Consider the following 22,513-nt stretch of genomic DNA (forward strand, 5'->3'; position numbering starts at 1 on the left):
ACCGCAGCACAACACAATTGCTATTTCCTGGATGACCACAAGCAGCATGTAGATCATATGTCTTGAGGTTTAAAAGCTAATTCTATGTTCAGTGAAAGCACACACCTCTGGTCTGCAGTTGGGCCGGAGTTCTAGACACCTGTCCTCCCACCTCAGTATTAGGGGGCTTCCTCTCCAAGTGTGGAGCTTTCAGTGAACAGTCTTAGACCACCTCAACACTCAGTATCAGAAAAATGGATCCCTCGCTTTCGTTACATCGACTGTCCCTCATGATGTCTGGACATACGTGCCTCCAGCGTCTCAATTCGAGTTGGGCGGAATGAATTCAGGCCTCCACAGTGAGTTGCAGCTCTGCGCATCGATTCCTTCTGCTCCCGTACGTTCTGCATATTCAGTGCTCAGGAGCCAGTAAGCTCAACCAAGGATGCTTTTGTCCTTGTTCTTTTAAATTTTACTTGAGGGTTCTCTTCTAAGAACATCTCTTATTTAAATCATATCTTACTGCCTCATATATGAAAATAAAGGTAGAGCCAGACACTGATGAAAAGTGTCATTAATCCAGTAAGACAAATTGCACATGTTCCTGAGGAATATTTGTTAGAAGTTCCTGAACAAGATTAGTTATTTTGAACTTTGTTTCCATTTTGAAAACCTTAATTTAAAAGAAAAAATATTCATGTTCAAACAACTTCTGTTAAGCCAAGGATCAGACTAGAAACAATTGCATTCATCATGTCATTAGTCTGAATTTTTTTTTAATGTTTACCCATAGTCAGGCTTCCCTGGTAGCTCAGATGGTAAAGGATCTGCCTGCAATGCAGGAGACCTGGGTTCAGTCCCTGGATTGGGAAGACCTCTAGAGAAGGAAATGGCAACCCACTCCAGTATTCTTGCCTGGAGAAATGCATGGACAGAGAAGCCTGAAGGGCTACAGTCCATAGGGTCCAAAAGTATCAGACACGACTGAGCGACTAACACACACACACTTACCTGTAGTCATGTACAGGATGAAAATCTCAAAGGCTAATTAAAAATATGCTGATTTTTGAGGGAAAATGTTGCTCCCATCACAGACGCAGTTTCAGGTGAGTCAGGCCGGGGAGCTCACTGGCGCGGTGGCTGACCTCCCTTGTGTGTCTCGTCCAGTGAACCTGTCCATGGGGCCCGGTGGTCCCTGCAGTGTGGATGGGGCCCCCCCAGTGCCATCGGAGGCTGAGGAGACGGTGTCTGTCGGCAGCTGCTTCGCCTCGGAGGACACCACAGAGGACTCAGGTGTGATGAGCTCCCCCTCGGACATCGTGTCCCTGGATTCCCAGCATGACAGCACGAGATCCAAAGACAAGTGGGGCACAGACCAGGAGGACTGCAGCGACCAGGACCTGGCTGGGACGCCAGAGCCGGGCCCCCCGAAGAGCCCCTTGTGGGAGAGGAGCAGCTCTGAGAACCGGCATCTGAGGTGAGGCGCGGGCCAGCTGGGAAGGGGGGTCCCCTCCAGCCTCAAAGGATGGAGGCCTTTGTCCCGGTGAGCCAACCAGGGCTCCATAGTGAGGAGCCTGACTGGGGATGTGTTGCACATGGTTCTGTCTTCATGCTATGTCTAGCTATTCAGGTATTTATAAATAATGCATAGTGTCAGCTTGTTCACATTTACCTTTCATATAAACAGCACCATAACCTGTTTCCACAATATCATGTGTTTACGATTTATCCCTGGTGACATGTGTGTCATTAGTTCACTCACTCATCCAGTTCTTTATGACACTTGAGCCGTCCTGGTTTTTCACCCCTGGAGTCAATGAGCAAGTTATATGTATATCTCCATTTATGGATAGAGTTTTTTAGAAGAGGACTGATTAGGCCTTCAGAGAAAATTCAGCTTTTTGGAATATTGGCAAATTGCTGTCCGAAATGATGACCTGCTGACCACGCCCTCCGGCCGTCTGTAGAGCCCTGCCCGTCAACCTTCACACCAGCACGCGGACGAGCGGGCGTCTGGGGCACTGCGCTCCTGCCGGGGCCAAGTGGCGTCTCATGCTTTAAGACACACGGCTGATTAGTAAGGATGAGCGTCCTGTCATATGTATGTTAGAAACTCAGTTTCCTCTTCTATGAATTGTCCTCTCACAACCTTTTTTTTTTTTTTTACAAAACTTGGGGATGTTACTTTTTTCTTAATCATTAATGTCTCCTTAGTTATTTACACACAAAGAGTCTCTAATACTGTGGCTTGAATTTAGCTTTGTTTTATTTTATTGTATAAAAATGCTTTTTGATTTTAATATTGTTGAATTTGTCCTCCTTCTCTGGAATGTTTATGATATTTGAATATTTGAGAGATCCTTCTCATACCGCAGAGGACTAAAGATTGTCAGAATTTCTTGTAAAAGCTTCAGTGTTGCTTTCTCACCTTTGGGCTTCTTGTTCACCTGGAGTTTATTTTCAGGTGTGACATGAAGAAGGAATCTATTCCCCCACTGATTCCTAGTTCTATGTCAGTCCTTATCAAGTTTCCATATACACATCAGTCTGTTCCTTGTACTCTTTCCATAGACTGGTTAATATGTCTCTGCATCAGTGCCCTGTTACAATTCCTTGCTTCATTCTTAATTAGAAAGGCAGGTTAATCCTCAGCATCTCATCCTTCTTTTTTTGTTATTGAAGTATACCATGTTAGCTTCAGATGTAGAGTGATTCATTTATGTATATACACACATATATTTTATATATGTATACATGCATATATAGTATATGTATATACACACATATATTTTATATATGTACACATGCATACATAGTATATATATATATACACACACACATATATTTTATATATGTATACACGCATATATACTATATGGATGTTAGTTCAGCTCAGTTCGGTCACTCAGTCGTGTCCAACTCTGCGACCCCATGAAGTGCAGCATGCCAGGCCTCCCTGTCCATCACCAACTTCCAGAGTCCACCCAAACGCATGTCTATCCACTCGGTGATGCCATCCAACCATCTCATCCTCTGTCATCCCCTTCTCCTACCCTCAGTCTTCCCAACATCAAGGTCTTTTCAAATGAGTCAGCTCTTCACATCAGGTGGCCAAAGTATTGGAGTTTCAGCTTCAACATCAGTCCTTCCAATGAACACTCAGGACCGGTCTCCTTTAGGATGGACTGGTTGGATCTCCTTGCAGTCCAAGGGACTCTCAAGAATCTTCTCCAACACCACAGTTCAAAAGCATCAATTCTCCAGCACTCAGCTTTCTTTATAGTCCAACTCTCACATTCGTACATGACTACTGGAGAAACCATAGCCTTGTTTAGATGGACCTTTGTTGACAAAGTAATGTCTCTGCTTTTTAATATGCTGTCTAGGTTAGTCATAACTTTCCTTCCAAGGAGTAAGCGTCTTTTAATTTCATGGCTGCAATGAAATTGCAGTGATTTTGCAATGAAATCTGCAGTGATTTTGGAGCCAAAAAAATGCATGTGAAAGTGAAAGTGTTAGTTACTTAGTTGTGTCTGACTCTTTGTGACCCCATGGACTATAGCCCACCAGGCTCCTCTGTCCATGGAATTATCTATGCAGGAATACTGGAGTGAGTTGCCAATCCCTTTTCCAGGGGATCTTCCCAACCCAGGGATCAAACCCAGGTCTCCTGCATTCCAGGCAGATTCTTTACTGTGTAAGTCACCAGGGAAGCCCATATATGCATACACACACACACACACACACACACACACACACACATATTCTTTTTCAGATTCTTTTCCCTTATAGGTTATTACAAAATATTGAGTAGAATTCACTGTACTATATATACAGTAGGTCCTCTCCATTTATCTATTTTATACATTGTAGTGTGTATATGTTAATCCCAACATCCTAATTTATCTCCCCACCCCTCTTTCCCATTTCATAATCATAAGTTTGTTTTCTACGTCTGTAAGTCTCTTGCTGTTTTGGAAACAAGTTCATTTGTATCTTTTTTTCTTCTTTTAGATTCCACATATAAGCGATAGCATATGATGCCCGTCTTTCTCTATCTGGCTTACTTCACTTAATATGATAATCGCTTTTTTTACCTTTAAGATAATTTTAAGAACCAATCACACAAGGTTTTGAAACATTAATAGAAGTAAAATAGGATTTTTTTTAAAGTGTAAGTTGATCACCAAAATGAGTGAGTGCCCTTATATTTTTCATGTTTTGTTTCAGCTTTGTCCAAATGAACACTCAAGTCTCTGTGTGGTTAATCTAACTATAGTGTCAATACTCTTTTATTTTGGTTTACTTTTAGCTATCAGTTTATCACAAGCATTTCCCTGGGTGGTTGTATACACACTCTAATAATAAAGCTCTCTAATCTTAAGGACAATTCCAAGATCATATTTTATTAGACAGGAAATGAGAAGGTGGCAATTGGTCCCTTTTGCCTCTGGCCCATATTGGATACCTTGAGCTGAGATTGACCTGTTTGCAGAGGAAAATTATTTCATTTCCTTCATCATCCACTTAAATGTAAAGGAGAATAGCTTTCTAGTCATCTTCAGAAGTGTCTGGTTGTTTTGCATGGGGCTGGTACACCTTGAGCTCTACATCTGATACTAATCAGATATGTTACTTCAATACCCAGGGATGCTCATGCAAGAATCCTGGTGGATTTCCTGGCATTAACCCAGAGGTAAAATCTTGCTGACTTCCCTTCAAATAGGATCGTGTTGTCTGCTACCACAGCCAGAATAATCACAGGGTCTTTGGAACCTGATGTTTTATTCAAACAGGGAGCCAGTCATGTTTATCTGTTCTCTTCTCTGGGGTGCCGCGGAATTTGAGAGTAATGTGGAGGGGAAGGAGGGGGTTCTGGACCCTCACATGCCCACATGGAATCCCACCACCATGGACTAGTTGCCTGGCCTTTGTGGGTCCACTTAACTTTGCTGAGCCTCGAATTTTGCTTATACCTGTGCAGATACCGCCTTCTATCTGTCACAGGTGTGGCAGCTGCTGGGCGCCTGTGAGTATGTTCAGTGCCTGTTGAATGACCATAGAGGGGACCCATTGACTAAATCATCACTGTTAATTTAGGAACCGGAGCACCATGAATTTTCATGGCACACCGACCTGCCGTTTTTAGGCTTCAGAGTCAAATGAAGATGACAACGATCTCTGAGGCCCGCTGTCCTGTCTGTCCTGTTCCTTTGTTTGCTCAGAGCTGGGATCAGCTCTCCACCCATTATTTTTCAAAGGCTGTCTGTAGTTTTTCTTTTTAAAACCAAGAGTTATCTCCATTGACAAACTAGATGTACTCAGAGACTTCAGCAGGGTGTATCCCATTTCTCTGTCCAAATGCATAACTTTATTTATTGATGTCAAGATTACCTAAAATCTGTGGCAACTATGTTAAGCAGGAGTTGCAGACTCAGAGGCCACAGGGTGCAGGGAAAAGCACAAGTTTTCTCTAAAGAGTGTAAGCCCGTGGCTTCCTTCAGTTGTTACCTTGAGACATTATAGAGCCGCTGTGGCTGGCTTTTGAAGAGAAGCCAGAAATCTAGATTTTTTTTTCTGTGAGGTCTCCCAAATTTTAAATATTGGAAACCATTTCAAACATTCAGGGCAAAAAAAAAAAACAAAAAAACAACAACAACCCACACATCTGTGTGCTGAGCGGGCAGGTCCCAGATGTGGGCTTCACCGAGTGCTCGACACCTCGGCACATCCTGCTCTGCTCACTCATCTAGCAACTGCGGAGTCACTGTGATGATCTGGGTATCTCCTGGGATCTATCTCTTGAAAAATAATTCTTCAGAATAAATTTTAGAACTTCCATATTCTCCCCTTGGAAGACAAGAGTATAGAGTCTCTTACAAATTCTGCAGCAAAGCAACCTGTCTGACTCCTACCTCTGCTCAGCTTCTGCTGTCTTATAGAATGAGTTCTGCTGAGCACCATTTGGGAGATGCTGTCCTATGTCATCCTTTAGACTGTCGTGCAGCATTTACACATATGCACCCCAGATAGAGAGGCTAGAGAAGGTATGCACTGCTCCTGATAAGTGGTGCCTCCAGGCATGTGCTGTTTGGTCCTATCCACAAACTAGGGCATTGGAAGCCTGGCCAGCAAAAAGGCACCGAAGGCTGAAGGCTGAGGGGAGGTTGGCCAGACTGTCACAGGGGCTGACCATGTCAGGATAGCGTGTGTGATTCACAATGGAGCAGATGATTTCAGGTGTCCAGACTAGCCAGGGGTCAAGTTCAATGAGAAGAGAACCTATGCTCAGGGGTTGACAGCCCAGAATCAAGCTGAAATAGTTGGAGAGCAGAGCCTGCTGCTGTTCACAGAGGTGTGGTCTTGACCTTGCCCACCTAGAAAGGGCCCTGTGTTGGAGCTCTGCCCAGGAGCACACATCTTCAATGATTGAGAGATGCAGTAATAACAAAGAGCATGATTTCTCACACTTGCACCACCAGGAGAAGATGGACAGGGCAACAGGGACAGATGTGTATTTGCTCAACCTGCCAGCCCCTCCCTTCCTGTGCTGGATGCCCCTGGACCACCTTTAGAGAGGGTGGCCCCTTGAAGGAGATGGCACTCTGATCTCAATGCCTCCTGCCGCTCCCTGAATCCACCTCCTGGCTCCACCCTGCATGATTCTAACACCTGGTTACTACAGCTCATCCTAAGGTGCCATTTGTGTTTATGTTCTTCCTGCAATGATCTAGAGCCTGGCTGTGATAGTGAGGCCTCTCGATCCTTGGAGTGCCAGGCCTCAGAGGCTCAAGAAACAGAAGTTACCCTTTGCTATGACAGGCACAGCTGGGCCTCTCCAGGTGGGATGTGGGTTCTGATGGGTGGTGAAGCCATCCCCAACAGACTCAAGCGCCCCAGCTTATAGAATCTCTGGCATGGGACCTGTCCCCAAGGGGAAATAAGGAGTGTTTGTGGCTTTCACTTTGCCAGGGTGCCCTTTAATACTGTCATCCCCCTGACACGCAGGGATTCATTAAATATTGGAAGGAACGGTGGAATATCCTTTGTGACCTGCAAAGACCCCAGTTTGTAAGGTCTATAAAGTTCTAGTTGCTGGGCTGTTTCTCCGTCCTCTGCTGTCTGCTTTCTGCAGATAGCCCAGTCACCCAGACTCTTTTGGCTAGGGGTCCCACTTTGACAAATTGGAGGCAAAGACTGTTTGCTGCAGAGCTGCTGCTGCCTGTCCAAGGAGAGCCTATGGTGTTGGCCTCAACTGAAAGCATTTTTCTTAAGCTATTCAGTCCAGTGACAAAGTGCATGGCTCCTGCTCATGCACTTGAATTTGAAGTCTCTGCTCCTTGAAGTCATGGCTACCCCTTCCTCAGGGTGGCACTGGCTGGCCTCCAATTAATGCTGTGGCAGCAAAGATTTTGAATTGGAAAGTCTCGAGAATAAACACCCGTCTTCTAAAGAGAGCAAACACGGAAGTTTGGGAATGACTGGAGTACGCTTTGTGTGCTGTGATCTGAAAATGATATGTTTTGCATCAAGTCCAATTATAAATTTCATTGCAAAATAAATCTATGCTCTCAGTTCAAATTTGACTCAGCAAGTGGGACATCCAATTCCCAGAGTCTCCCTCTAAATGTATAACAGATCGTAAATAACCTCCCTCAGGAAGAATTCAGGCCACGTGGTGATGGCCCATCATCCTGAGGGCACCTAGGAGTGACCTCTTCACAGTCCCGCCCTGAGTAGGAGGTGTGATGCCCACATATGCTCTCCTTCCCAACGCATCTTTCCTTCATGTATGACGCAGGCCAACTCTCCTCATACTTACAGAGCAACTCAACATGAAGACTAGAAAGTCCATGGTCAGACTACCTGGCATCATATCTGCTCATTGCTGGTGGTGGGCCCTGAGTCAGTGACTTGACCTCTCGCTTCTTAGAAGAATAGCCATGACTAACCTAGACAGTGTATTAAAAACCAGAGACATCACTTTGCCAACAAAGGTTCGTCTAGTCAAAGCTTTGATTTTTCCAGTAGTCATGTATGAATTGTGAGAGTTGGACCATAAAGAAGGCTGAGCGCCAAAGAATTGGTACTTTTGAACTATGGTGCTGGAGAAGACTCTTGAGAGTCCCTTCAACAGCAAGGAGATCAAACCAGTCCATCCTGAAGGAAATCAACCCTGAATATTCATTGGAAGGACTGATGCTGAAGCTAAAGCTCCAATACTTTGGCCACCTGATGCAAAGACCCAACTCATTGGTAAAGATTGAGGGAAAGAAGAGAAGGGGCAACAGAGGATGAGATGGTTGGATGGCATCACTGGCTCAATGGAAATGGGTTTGAGCAAACTCAAGGAGATGGTGATGGACAGGGAAGCCCGGTGTGCTGCGGTTCATGGGGTTGCAAAGAGTTGGACGTGACACAGCGACTGAACAACAACACAGTCGATCTACTGAGTTATGTCAGTTTCAGGCGACGATTCAGCTATACATTTATATCTGTTCTTTCTCATATGCTTTCCCCTTATTTTTTCCCTATTTTATCCCTCGTAGGTTATTACAAAACATTAAGTGTAGTTCCCTGTGCTATACAGTAGGCTCTTGTTGGTTATCTATTTTATGTATAGTGGTGTGTATATGTCAATCCCAAGCTCCTAATTTATCCCTCCTCCTCATTCCCCACTTGGTAACTACATGTTTGTTTTCTGTGTCTGTGGGTCTTTTCTGTTTTGTATGTGAGTTCATTTATATCACCCTTTTTTTTTTTAGATTCCACACAGAAGTGATATCATGTGATAATTATCTTTGTCTAGTTTATGTTACTTAATATGATAATCTCTAGGTCCATCCATGTTGCTGCAAAAGGCATTATTTCATTCTTTCTTAGGTGTCTATCTCTATCCATCTATCTATCTATATGCCAAATCTTCATTATCCATTCCTCTGTTGATGGACATCTAGGTTGCCTCCATACTGTGGCTATTGTAAATAGTGCTGCAATGAACACTGGAGTACATGTGTCTTCTTGAATTATGATTTTCTCTGGGTATATGCCCAGAAGGGGGATTACTGGGTCATATATTAACTCTGTTTTTCTATTTTAAAGAACCTCCGTGTTGTTCTCCATAGTGGCTGCAACCAATTTACATCCCCACCAACAGTGGAGGAGGGTTCCCTTTTCTCCACGTGCTCTCCAGCATTTATTGTTTGTAGCCTTTTTGATGGTGGCCCTTCTGGCCTGTGTGAGGCAATGCCTAGTTGTAGTTCAGGGACGTGACCTCTCACTTCAGTTTTCTTGTCAGCACAGTGGAGATCTGTGGTACCACCCCCTTAGAATGGTGCCTGACATATTGCTAGCCTTCAGAAATTGATGCCTGGTTTTATCGTTATTGTCGTTGATGTTGTTTATTTAAAACTGCCTGAGGAAGGACAGAAACTTGATTTGTTGAAGAATCCTTATAACTGTGTCTACCTCTGACCATCTGCCTGGGTTAACTATTTATAACATCTTTGTCTGAAAAGAAGCCATGCACACACATGCATACATTTGCGTGTAGCTAGATGGGGAGATGGAGGGGGCAATGGCAACCCGCTCCAGCGTTCTTGCCTGCAGAATCCCATGGACAGAGGAGCCTGGGGGGCTACAGTCTATGGGGTCACAAAGTGTCGGACACGACTGAATGACTAAACAACAAGATGTTGAGAGAGACAGAGGGCTGTCACCTCCTACCTGCTTATAGGGATACTAGTGGAACTAGCGTTCTTTCTAAACTCTCATATCCTAAAGGCAGTCTTGCTGGAATCAGGCAGTTCATCTCTTGGTGTATCAATATTGTGAAACTCTCACTCCTGGGGTCTGTTTGGAAACATTTGTTCCACAGGAATGCTATAAGGAGTAAATGAGAGAGATTGGGTAAGTGGGTATCAGGCTCTGTTTTTCAACAGTAGACCACACTGAAATCATGTTCAGAGCCTCAAAAGACAGAAACTATAGCTTCTCTGGGGGAAGGGTGTGGCCTTTAAATGTCCACTGACCGCCCACCCTCCACCTAGCAGTCCCTAAGCTCCTTCTCAGCCCCCACCTCTTTGTGAGTGGTGGGCATGAGGGCTGCGGAAGAGAGAAACTGTGCCAGTGTCTGAAGGGCTGATGGTTTCAAGACATTTATGGAACTGGGCCTGTGCAAGTCGTGGGTGGAGGGACTACAAACTGGCTCTGGTCCTGGCTTTGCAGCCCTAGAACTTTGTAACTAGAGGAGCACTCTGACCTAGCAGCGTTTAGAGATATTTTATACTTTCTAGAACTCTGCAACTTCCTAACTCTAGGAAGGAACTCTGTGACTCTAGCCACATTTAGAAACATTCTATATATTCTAGATCCTAAAAACTTGTAACTATAGGAACTTTGTAACTATAAGAGCATTTAGAAACATTTTATACATTCTAGACCCTGAAACTTCCTTAACTGTGAGAACTCTATGACCACAGAAACATTTAGATATATTGTATACCTTCTAGAACACTGCAGGTTTGTAACTAACGGATCTTTGATCTTTGCGCCAGCAAGAGCATTTAGAAGCATTTAATACCTTTCAGAATGCTAAAACTTTGTAACTATACTAACAAAGGAACATTTAAAAACATTTAAGATGGGGGCAGGGAAGGGACTATGCTGTGGATACAGTGGCTACCATACTAATTAAAAAATTAATGTTAAAAGTATTTAATGAAAAGTAATCCTGCTTATTATTTTTCACCTTTTTAATGTGATTACAAGAAGATTTCAAATTACACATGTAGCTCATATTACATTTCTACTGGACACTGTTGTTCTAGAACTCTGAAGCTTTGTAAACAGAAGGCCATTTGTACATGGAATGCGGAAGTTAAGCATATATGACTGTCATCAACTGTATATTTTCCCAGGCTTCTTGCCTTTAGTTTATCAAGTAATTGTTTTGAATTCCCATGGGTTGTTTTGGTTGTCATCAGCAATTGAAATGCTAGCTGAAAAGGACATCTTTTTCCTCTCAGACTTTTTTTTTTTTTTTTTTCTGTGACTGGATAAATTATTTACAGAAACTTTCCTAGCCACATCAAAAAGAAAATGATTTAATGTGCTGGAGTGGGGAAGGTCTGCACACACTCCTTTTTCTCTCTAATATAAAAAGGGAAAGAATGAAAGGCGCCTGTTTGCCTGGGCACTGATATCACGTGTGTTGTTGGCTCTCCTGCGGGAGAGGGTGCCGAGCCCATCACTGGCCCCCGGCCCACCAAGGGCAGCGGCCTTCTGCCCCCAGCCCCACGCCCCCCCCCCCCCCCCCCCCGAGGCTGCTCGGCTTCCTGGGAGTGCTTCTGCTGGAAGCCGGCAGCACCGCCCTCCGTCCCCGTGGCGGTGTTCTCTGTGGAGTCACCTTCCGTGGGAGGAAAGGCTGCTGGCGATGTTTATTCAACACGCGCAGCTGGTATCAGAACGTCTGCACCGCTTGTTTGCCCTCGCTTTCTTGGTCTCAAGCCAAAACAAAATGTCAATAAGAAACCTATATTAGAAACCGGGGTGTGTGCTGGGCATGAGGAATGATGCCCGGGAGAGAAACACCTGTGCAGCAGACTTTCAGCTAAAAAAGAGGCCGTGGTGTTTCTGGCCAACTGTGCCTCTTTGGGACACATCCTAGGGCTCTCCTGCTAAGCCCGCAGAAGCTGCCCTTGGTGCTCCCAGGGCCCTGGTGCTCCTAGCTTGTTCTTACAGGAAGAGAGGAAGGTTTATAGTCAATTAGTAGATGTGGATTGGAGAAGGCAATAGCACCCCACTCCAGTACTCTTGCCTGGAAAATCCCATGGGCAGAGGAGTCTGGTAGGCTGCAGTCCATGGGGTCGCTAAGAGTCGGACACGACTGAGCGACTTCACTTTCACTTTTCACTTTCATGCACTGGAGAAGGAAATGGCAACCCACTCCAGTGTTCTTGCCTGGAGAATCCCAGGGATGGGGAAGCCTAGTGGGCTGCCGTCCATGGGGTCACACAGAGTCGGACAAGACTGAAGTGACTTAGCAGCAGCAACAGTAGACGTGGATGGGGTGGGGGAGGAACGAAAAGCTCATTCTGCTAAATCTCTCCTCCCTGAAGCTGTTATGTTTGAAAGCAAAATAGATACATTACCACTGGTATCTTTGGGCCAGAAAATCCATTCATACAGAAGCCCAGAATCCAGAGAGTGGTGGCCCCCCTCTGCCTTGTATCAGGAGCGGCACCAGCTGCAGAAATGAAGTGGTCACAGGCCTCGCCTTGCCCTACCCCAGAGCTGCTTGGCAGTCTTGGGAGAAACACCAGTGGAGGACCTGGGTTCCCTCCCTCCAGAGCACTCCCAAGGCCAGTGGCTTCTGTCGGTGTCCACTCTCTCCTGCTGGACAAGCAATGCCCCAGGGAATCAGGTCCACACTGGGGTGTCAGGAGCAAGGGTGGGCCAGAGGTGGATGGGGGTGTCAGCACAGTGTAGAGTTGAGCGTCTGGGGAAAACCTCTGATTGTACAAGAGGCAGATGGAAGAAAGGGATGGGCAAGACCGCTGAGCTAAGTGGAGGACAGAGGACTAGATGTAGGGACCCCAGACTTCACAGGAGGGCCTGGATGGGAGGTGAGATGGGCAGGCAGAGAGCAGATCTGAAGTTCTGAGCCTGGGGCTTGGCCACTGATGGTTAGACGGGGCGGCTCAGGCCAGTGTGTGGGTGGGAGGAGCGTGGTGAAGGGGTGGCTCAGGCCCTGCTGTAGTGCCTTCTTGAGGATTTATGGCTGTCACACAGTGCTTCAGGATCATCACTGGGATTGCTAGGCTCTTGATAGCAAAATAAAATTATAAACACAACATACTGTGTGTATTGGGCATGGTACAACAAACATGTAAACTGCTTTTCATAAAATAATTAGTGCTCATTAGAGGGCTTCCCCCGGGTGGCACTAGTGGTAAAGAGCCCACCTGCCCAGAGCAGGAGCTGCAGGAGACCTGAGTTCGATCTCGGGGTGGGGAAGATCCCCTGGAGAAGGAAAGGGCAACCCACTCCAGTATTCTTGCCTGGAGAATCCCACGGACAGAGGAGCCTGGTGGGCTACAGCCCCTGGGCTTGCAAACAGTCGGACACGAGGAGGACCAAAGAATCATTTTAAATGTTGTCTTGTTTGAAAAAAATCACCTCATCACTCAAGCTGCCTTGTACCAAAATGAGCATACTTCATAGGAGAAAGGATAAAATATTTGCCGTAATCCATCCATTTCAACAAATCACACTGGCTGGTAGTGGTGTCTAGATTTCTGCATCACCCTTGTCTTCCAGACCCAGATTCCTTTTAGATCATCATGACCCTCCTGGATGGAGTTGAATGTCTTGATTTCTTCACATAATATGCGGGCTTCATCTGTGACCTGTGTTTCCACCCCCACATCGTAATCACATATCGATGCAGTAGTAGAGGGAACTCCCTGCTGCCAGAAGCTGGAGACCTCTCCTCATGAATATGATGAACATGGTGGTTCATATTTTCCTTCCACAGGATTATTAAGGCAAATTATCAGAAGAGAGGCTAATGAACCAAAGGTCCTACAAAGTTAAAACTACGTTTCTGCGTCTTGATATACCTGCTTGCATTGCTTTCCAGTTTAAACCAGGAGCGACAGGTGTAAGAGTCTCAGATGCCTTGCATTTTCATCAGTTCAAGATGATTTTCATTCTCTAGTTTACCTTTTATAAAGTAATATCATCAGTGGAACTTTTCTCTTAAATTATTTTTTAATTCATTTTCTTCTAAGAGTACATTATTTTATTTTTATTGAAGTATGGCTGATTTTGTTTAGTCACTAAGTCTTGTCTGACTCTTTGCGACCCTGTGGATTGCAGCATGCCAGGCTTCCCTGTCCTTCACTATCTTCTGGAGTTTGCTCAGACTCATGTCCATTGAATCAGAGATTCTATCCAACCATCTCCTCCTCTGTCACCTCCTTCTCCTCCTGCTCTCAATCTTTCCCTGCCTCAGGGTCTTTTCCAATGAGTTGGCTCTTTATCAAGTGGCCAAAGTATTGGAGCTTCAGCTTCAGCATCAGTCCTTCCAGTGAATATTCAGGGTTGATTTCCTATAGGATTGACTAGTTTGATCTCTATCATGATGTATTAGATGCAGATGTACAGTTAAGTAAATACACATATATATTTACTTATCTATGTATAATATGCATATGACTGTATACATGTATAGAATGTAGTCACTCAGTCATGTCTGACTCTTTGCAAGCCCATGGACTGTAGCCTGCCAGGCTCTTCTGTCCATGGGATTCTCCAGGCAAGAATACTGTAGTGAGTTGCTATTCCTGTCTCCAAGGGATCTTCCTGACCCAGGGATTGAATGATTGAACCTGGGTCTCCTGCAACGTGGGCAGATTCTTTACCATCTGAACCACCAGGAAAGCCCTCATGCATACATACATGTATGTATGTATGTACATATACATTCTTTTTCAGATTCTTTTCCCTTATAGATTATTATAAAATATTCAGTGTAATTCCATGTGCCATAGTTTTTAATTCTTATTGATATCATTCTATTCCCATAGAACAATGTGATTTTGCATACTTTGAAGGGAAGGCAAATACTCTGAAGGAAAAGTGTAGATATAATTTTGTCTGACTAGGCTTTAACCATTCTAGACTGGGAGCCAACCTTTGAAAAACACTATTTTCCATTTCAAATACTACTTTACAGAGCCCCTACAATTCTTTTCTGCCATATACTTGATTGAATATATAACTTAAATTTATCTAAACCATCAAATTCTGTGGAAGAGAAAGATACAAGTTTAGTAAATGCATCCAATTAAGTCTTATGGCAAAGCAACAGGAAAGGCAAGTCTTGTGCCTCTGTGGTCGTCATTAATTGGTCCATAGCCGCACGCATCTCAGCCAGCGCCCTTTGTCTGCCGTGTCAGAGGACATTAGCTGAGTTGGATCTGGAAGCCACTTCCTGGCTCCCAAAGGGACACAGTCACCAAGTAAGAAAGACTCATTTACCAGAACACAAGCTCTGCTATGTAAGTGAGGACGGTACAAAGCACATTTCATGCATCATTATCCCGGCCTGATTAGTAACAATGGAAACTGGCCCTTGAGTCTAACGATCAGCGGGAAAGACCTTCCGCTTTTGCAGAAGAGGGACAATCACCCTGTACATGTCTCTGTTCTTGGCACCATGAGACAAAAGAGACCAGAGCCTCTCCAAGGGCTGCTCTCAAATTGCTTTGGCAGCTGTTGTCTCATAGATGCTACTGTCCAGGGCTGGAGAGAAGCAAAGCCCAGCTCTCCTCAGCAGGTAGGGACATCTCCCTGGACACCCGGGTCGCAGGGCTGCGAGGCACCTGTGGACACAGCCGTGGCAGCCCTCCCAGGGTCAGGAGCCCCTGTGAGCAGGGACAGCTGCACTCTTAGCCTCTCAGCACATGGTCACTTCTCTGGAAAGTGGCGATCATGACCTTGCCTGCCTTCTAACTGCTTGTGAGGCTTCCCATGGGACTATCTGGGCAAAAGAACCCACATGGGAAGGCTCACGGGGTGCAGGGGTTGCTTCCCTGCCCACCCTCCCCCACTCCAGTCACTGCTGTGTGGGCGTGGGGAGGGGGCACAGCTGGAGGGGTGGTCACTGCTGCCCTGAAGTTCACTGTTGGAGTGGCCGTTGCTGTGTACCACACACGCACGCATATCCATACACACAGCATATACACACCACACACACAGACACACACCGCATCCGTGTCTCAGGCGTTCCAAGGACAGCAGTGCCTATGCAATGGCCTGACGTTAAGTTGTATCTGCCTCAGGTATTTCCAGAAAAGAGTCAGTTACATAAATAATGAGCTAAATGAATGCTCCCTTTTCTTCTTGGTTTTCCCTAGAAACGGAAAAGCTGCCCCAGCCTCACACGAAGATGAGGAAATATTCATGACTGGACAGTTTCAGAAAACCCTTGCAGAACTGGACGAAGACCTGGAAGGTAAGCACCGCCCCTCCTGCCTGGATGTCTCCGCCGGGGCCAGGCTCCCTGAGGGCTGTCAGGGTTGCTGACTGCACCGTGGTGACCACGTGCAGAAAGTGTGTGCAGAGGAGATGTGGCTCTGAGAGAGGAAGCCCCAGGCTGGGGGCCAAGCACACAGGGAGCTCAGCTCCAGGAGGGGCCACGCACTGGGCGGCCAAACAGTGCCGAGGAAATGTCCGAGCAGGCGCTTACAGCCTGCTCTGAGTAATACTGATTCTGCACATTAAAAGTCTGCACACATGAACCAAAGAAGAAGTTCTCAGCCCTCAGATGACTTAGGGAAACACTGGGTGCCACTCTGGCAAACAGGCCTCTGGATTAAACCTCCCAGCCCATGACCTGCTAACATGTGGTCTGACTTTCAATGAGAACACAGCACACAGCATCTCCCCAGGGACCCCTGTTCCTGGGGGCGTCCCGGGGACTGCACTTCTGTGCACGTATCAGGCAGAATAGTGTAAGGTCTGAGCAGATACAAACCAGCTCAGATACAAACTGGAAATCTTTCAAACAAAGGCACACAGACTAGAAAGTAGATATAGGCCTTGCCTGACAACCGAAAAAAAAAGGAGGAGGCAGATTCCAGAGCTGACCCAGCCTTTTGTCTGACTCACTTTTTCATTTTCTGTTCTCAAATGGGGTTGACAGAGCTAAGAAACCTTTCTCAACCTTGGTCTGTCCCTCAGACCCTGCCTGCAGGCCCACTATGTCCTTTAGGGCTAATTATTGGGGGCTCAAGGCATTGTCACCTGCCTCTTAGGAAGCAGAACAAGAGCAACTTGACCCATAGATTCTGTGATGCTCCTTGTGAACCAAATCAAGAGGAAAGTAAAAATCCCAAATCCACCTTCCCATCCTGCTCTGAGGTGGTGTTTACTGAGGGCTTGGACTTCAACATCAATTTGTAAGTAAAGATACTGGCAAAATGTGGTACCTCAGTGCCTGCCCCCAAGGCATCATAAATCTGCAGACACATCCTTGATTGGCTCCTATGCACTGAGACTGGCTCTGGGCATGTGTAGACAACAACCCAAATGACACTAAATAACTTACACCAAAGGACCCTCAGGAGATGAAAATCAAGGTGGGATTTCACTGGTTAAGGGGTATCAGAATCATCCCAGTGGGCTCTGCCTGTGACCTGAGTTGTGCTTCTTTGCAGAAATGGAAGAAAGCTACGAAGCTGACGCAGGCCCCCTCGCCAACTCCGTACACGGCATGTCCACCCCCCATGGTGACAGTGAGGCAATCCCGGTGACGTTCATAGGGGAGGTTCTGGATGACCCCGTGGACTCAGGCGTGTGTTCCAATAGAAACAACAACGCCGGCTCCTTCGACGTGGGGAGCACGGCTGACAGTAAGGCTCAGCCACCACCACACCAGGCCGAGTGCCCCCAGCAGCGCAGCGAGAGGCGGGCAGCAGGGCCCAACTCACCAGCTCCTTCCCGGGAGCCTGAGAGAGAGGTCAGGTCAGCCTTGACCAACACCTGGAAGGAGGTGGATCCCAGGAAGATGGAGCCCACGGCGAGTTCTGCTTCAGCGCTTCACACTCACCACTGGAATGGGAAGGAGGAAGGCAGGGCGCCTGTTTCTGCTCACAGCGGGGGGACCCCAGCCCCTGGGAGGGTGATCCCGCAGCTGGGGAAGGAAAAGGCAAGCGATGGTAAAGGTGATATCTCAACACTACCGCCATGGCATCAACGAGGCCAGCACCCAGTGGGGAGTTATGGCCTTAAATATGGCCTCACAACTTATAAAATTGTCCCTCCGAAGTCAGAGATGAAATGCTATGACCGGGGGGCATCTCTCTCCGTGGGTGCCATTAAGATCGACGAGCTGGGGAACCTGGTGAGCCCCCACGTGCATGCCGGCAGGACTGTAGTCCCCTCATCACCCACTCTGGAGGCAGAAACCCCACCCATTGGAAAAGTCAAAGAATTCTGGAGATCCAATTCTGTAGGGAAGCGCTCTGGCCAGCCCATGGAGGGGCCCAAGAGGACCCCCACCCCCACCACCCCCACGAATCTGCAACCTCAGGAAAGCAGACTGAGAGGTGAGCCCACCTCCCCAGACCCCCAGGGAACACTGCCCGGGCCCCAGTCCCCCCACTCGGAAGATGGGAGAGCTGTGGGGGAGGGGAGAAGCTGGCCACCCCCAGCAGCCACTCGGCCCCTCCAAGTGCCAGCAGCTAACACGGCGGAAGTCCCGTTTCTCAAACCTCAGAGGAGAACATCCAGTCAGTACATGGCCTCTGCCATTGCCAAGCGGATAGGGACCCCGAAAGTCCACAGTGATGCGGGGAGGAGACAGGATAACACCCAGAGGACGTGTGAAGGCACAGCACCAGAGCCAGCGGTAGCACCTCCTGTGGTGAAGGACAGTGCCACCCCCAGCCCAAAGCCGGGCGCGGGCGTTCGTCGTGAGGGGGAGCAATCGACGGCAGGGCCCCATCCTGGATGGCAAGTCAGCAGCCCTTACGGGAAGCTGTCTGCTCAAGACTACCCGTCTGGCATCCACAGAAACTCCCGTGGCTCACTAGTCACAGCTGCACAACGGGACCAGGCTTCTGTGGGACAGAGCAGTGGTCTCAGTGGAGAGCAAAACATAAGGACGCATAGGACCGACTCGGCATCCGACCCCAAGTGCAAGTCTGACAGCCTGAGTCCCTCACGCCTTCACTCAGGAGATGATCAGACTTCAGGCAGCACCTTGGTGAATGGCTCCCGGTGGGTCCCCATCCACAGCGAGCCTCCTTGCTCTCCAAGAGTGTCAGACACAAACGGCCAGGCTGGACAGGAGCCCCCACAACGGGAGGAAAAGCCCAGTTTGTTAAGCACAGGTGTACTTGAAGCTGGTGGTACACTGCCAGCCAGCATCTTCGGGCCAAAGAAGAAGTTCAGGCCTGTGGTCCAGAGGCCGGCTCCGAAAGACACATCCCTGCACAGCGCCCTGATGGAGGCCATCCACTCGGCGGGAGGCAAGGACAGGCTCCGCAAGGTGAAGTTCCTCAGGGACGGCCTCTCCCCCACACCCACTCAGACACAGATCTTAGGTGACATCAGAGGAGGGGGACCAGGCTAGGGATGCGGGTGACTGCACGGCTTAATTTTACCTGGATTTCCGTCTCCCTGCCTATGGAGTTATTTCAATAGAACCACCAAGGAGACAAAACTGATGGCTTTGGTTTGCCCACGCTGCCTTTAAGGCTCTTGGCTGCCCTGGGGAAAGGTGTCCGCAATACATCCTTGTGTGGGCATGGGGGAGTGGAGGGGTGGGGTGGGGTGCCGGCTTGGGGAGGGGTCAGCCATAACTGGTCCTCGAGCCTGGAGGGGGAGATGCAGAGTCAGGCTGAGGCCCTGCCCCCTATCACCCTGCATTTTCAGCAGTGGTGGGCTGAAGCCTTGGGGAAAATTTTATGACACCTGCCCCTCATGTAGGAATTTATCACCTTGCAAATGTTATTTAACAGCTACCCTGACACTGATGGTTAGAAACTGTTTCCTTCATTTTGCCCCTGAGGAAAGAGGGAGATGACATTTGGGGAGGGTGATCACCCTGTGCCTCCCCAAATACATAGCTTTTGATTTCTGTATTTGGTTGCTGTTGTTTAGTCGCTCAGTCATGTCTGACTCTTTGTGACCCCATGGACTCTAGCCCACCAGGCTCCTCTGTCCATGGGATTTCCCAGGCAAGAATACTGGAGTGGTTATTCCCTTCTCCAGGGGATCTTCCCCACTCAGGGATCAAACCTGCATCTCCTACATTGCCAGGCAGATTCTAGCTGAGCCACCAGGGAAGCCCCTTAATTTTTATATAGTGTGAGGTCAATCCAGAACTGCACCTTGATAATTCTACCTTCTAACAGACAGAGGTGATAAAACTGACCCTGCAGGCCTGACCTGATAACTATACACTTTCTTGTGTACTGCCTTATAGTCATCATTTCCCCGTCACCCAAGTGACAGAAGTTGACATCATTAATAAATATTCTAGATTCCAGAACCCAGCTCAAAGGGAGGGCCAAAGAAACCGTCCTACACTGAGGCGGACAGCGAGCGCTCAGCCCTCCTGGCGGCCATACGCAGCCACAGCGGGACCTGCAGCCTGAGGAAGGTGAGAGGGGGCCCCAGACACATACCCACCCACTACAGTGACCCCCGGAAAACTGCACAAGCCAGAGCGACCCTCGGATTCCCTAAGCGATGCTAAGTCATCACTGGAGTGGCCAGCCCGGCCGCAGGAGAGGCCCTGAGGGCCAGCCTCTCCCGAAGGCAGGAGCGTTTCCTGTACACTTGTGCCTGCACCTCCCCACACTCCCAGGACACCGAGCGGGCTGCGGGGCTGGGTCACCCAGCAGCAGAGGCAGTGGCCACTCAGCTCCAGGATGGAGCTGCTACCTGCTGGGGCTGGTCTGACACAGTCGCAGGACTACCCGGACTTGAGCTCGGAGACAGAGGGTCATGCACCTTCTGCAGCCAGAATCCGAGGAAAAACCGGGTGGGCACCTTCCTCTCCGTGTTTGGAGGAGGGGTCCTTCCCATCGATTGGCTGTTGCTGTGTGCATGCAGCCTCAGGGTCTGTCCAGGCAGGCCCAGGTGAGGTAGGAAGGCAGGGGTCTCAGGAGGGCAGCCCTGCTCCCTGCCAGCAGTCACTGACCTGACGGAGAGCCCCAGGATGGGGAGCAGACACGGCCCCTGGGTTTTTTCAGGGTCTGAAAAGCACTGCCTCTTGGAAAGGACGTTTGGGACCCTGTCATTTCACCGTCTCGTTGCTAGGTCACGTCCTCCGCCTCTGAGGAGCTCCAGAGCCTCCGCAATGCCGCGCTGTCTGCACACGGGCCAGACCCCTCGCGGGTAGAAGACCTTGGGGTCCAGTCCCAGCCGCCCCTGCCCCCACCCACTCCAGTTGCCCAGGCGCCCACCTCATCCTGGTCGGCGTCGAGGTCCAGCACGGGACCCCTCGGCAGCCCGGTGGACGCCAGACAGGCCTTGATGGACGCCATCCGCTCTGGCACCGGAGCCGCGAGGCTGAGAAAGGTGAGGGTGTGAGACGGCGCGTGCGCGCTCCCGCGGGCTGCAGGAGGCCCAGGTCACCCCAACCCCCCCTCCGCTCCCCCTCCATCCATCTGGGATGCATCCTGCGGGGCCCTGGTCGGGGTCCAGGCGACAGCATTCGTTTGGAGAATTATTGTTTCTGCAGTCCCTTGGGCGGGGCACGCGTTTCTGGTTTTTCTGCAGTTTCTGCTCTACCCTGTTTTCTGTTTGGTCTGAACATATCGCCTACCTGGTCCCTCAAAGCAGTGGATTTTGTGGGGTCCAATGTAGGGTTCCCAAATTTTAAGGACTTTGATTAGGTAGGCTTTGAGATCTGCTTTAACTCCAAAATGATTCTGTGGATGGACTGATATTCTTTCCCTGCCCATTTCTAGCGGGTGGGAAGTTAGGCTAATCATAGGGAGGTGGTGACAGGTATTACTTTAAGAGAGATCATTTCCAAATCCTAAGCTTAAGTCCTCACGTGTCCCTGAAGAGGTCAGTACTATGATTATTCTCATTTTACATAAAAAGTGAATGAGGCTCAGAAAACCTGAGTAATGCGGCCTTGGTCACATAGGGCTGGACCTGGTGGGCACAGAAGGCCCTCAGAATGAAGGACAGCAGCTGGCCCGCGAGATGGGTGAGCCACTTCCATGGAGGGGGGCAGACGCTGCGGAAAAATTTCCCGCCAGGAGCCTAGGGCAGCAAGGAGGGCAGGGGAGGCTCCCACAGGCAGCACAGCAGAAGGCGGTCCTCACTGAGGCCGGGGATGCTGTGGCAGCCGGGCCGGAGTGGCCTTAGCACATTGACTGGGAGCCTCCCTGGGGCCAGAGGCACAACTCTCGGGTAGGCCCCAGAGTGTGTCCCTGGTCCTGGAGAGGTGTCCCCAGCTGTGCTCTGTGGCCCTAACAGGGACCCAAGACATCAGGTAGGGAGAATGCTAAGGGCACTCCATGTATCGAAAGCTCAGCCCTGCCTCAGGATGCTGGGAGAAGAAACTGCACTTAACCTCTTGGCCTTGGATGCCAGACTGTCCTCTGGATGCCGGGGGTGGGGGGAGTTGGTGGGGGCAGTTAAAATTGTTGAGGGCTTTCAGTTTGTTTTTACTTGTTGCCATTTCTCCATAATTTATATCTTGATGAGCTTAGTGCTTTATTACATGAAATGAGGGAAAGTGAAGACATCAGGGTGAATGGCTAAGTAAGCGTCTAACAGTTAGACCTTGCAGACGCTGATGAAGACAGCTCTGTAATTCAAACCTGAGACAACCTCTCTCTTCTATCCGTGTCTCAACATCAAATTGAAAGTAAGGGCCAGTCATGGGTCAGAATGGCCAACGTCAAAAAGTCTACAAAAAACAAATGCTGGAGAGGGTGTGGAGAAAAAGGAACCCTCTTACACTGTTGGTGGGAATGTAAATTAGTGTAGCCACTGT

At 48.4% G+C, this 22,513-nt stretch overlaps 1 protein-coding gene across 1 annotated transcript in view; it reads left to right on the plus strand.

Moving 5' to 3' along the window:
* The first annotated feature begins 1,154 nt into the window (after positions 1-1,154).
* Positions 1,155-22,513, plus strand: part of LOC129658832 (protein cordon-bleu-like) — a 32,733-nt gene continuing 11,374 nt past the window's right edge. Inside the window, exons 1-5 of the mRNA XM_055589642.1 lie at positions 1,155-1,456; positions 15,903-16,000; positions 17,205-19,039; positions 20,036-20,155; positions 20,818-21,078. Of these exons, the coding sequence (XP_055445617.1) occupies positions 1,158-1,456; positions 15,903-16,000; positions 17,205-19,039; positions 20,036-20,155; positions 20,818-21,078 (2,613 nt within the window). The 5' untranslated portion in view covers positions 1,155-1,157. The remainder of the gene's footprint in view (positions 1,457-15,902; positions 16,001-17,204; positions 19,040-20,035; positions 20,156-20,817; positions 21,079-22,513) is intronic.

Source organism: Bubalus kerabau, chromosome 8 (genome assembly GCF_029407905.1).
Source record: "Bubalus kerabau isolate K-KA32 ecotype Philippines breed swamp buffalo chromosome 8, PCC_UOA_SB_1v2, whole genome shotgun sequence".
Taxonomy (NCBI): domain Eukaryota; kingdom Metazoa; phylum Chordata; class Mammalia; order Artiodactyla; family Bovidae; genus Bubalus; species Bubalus kerabau.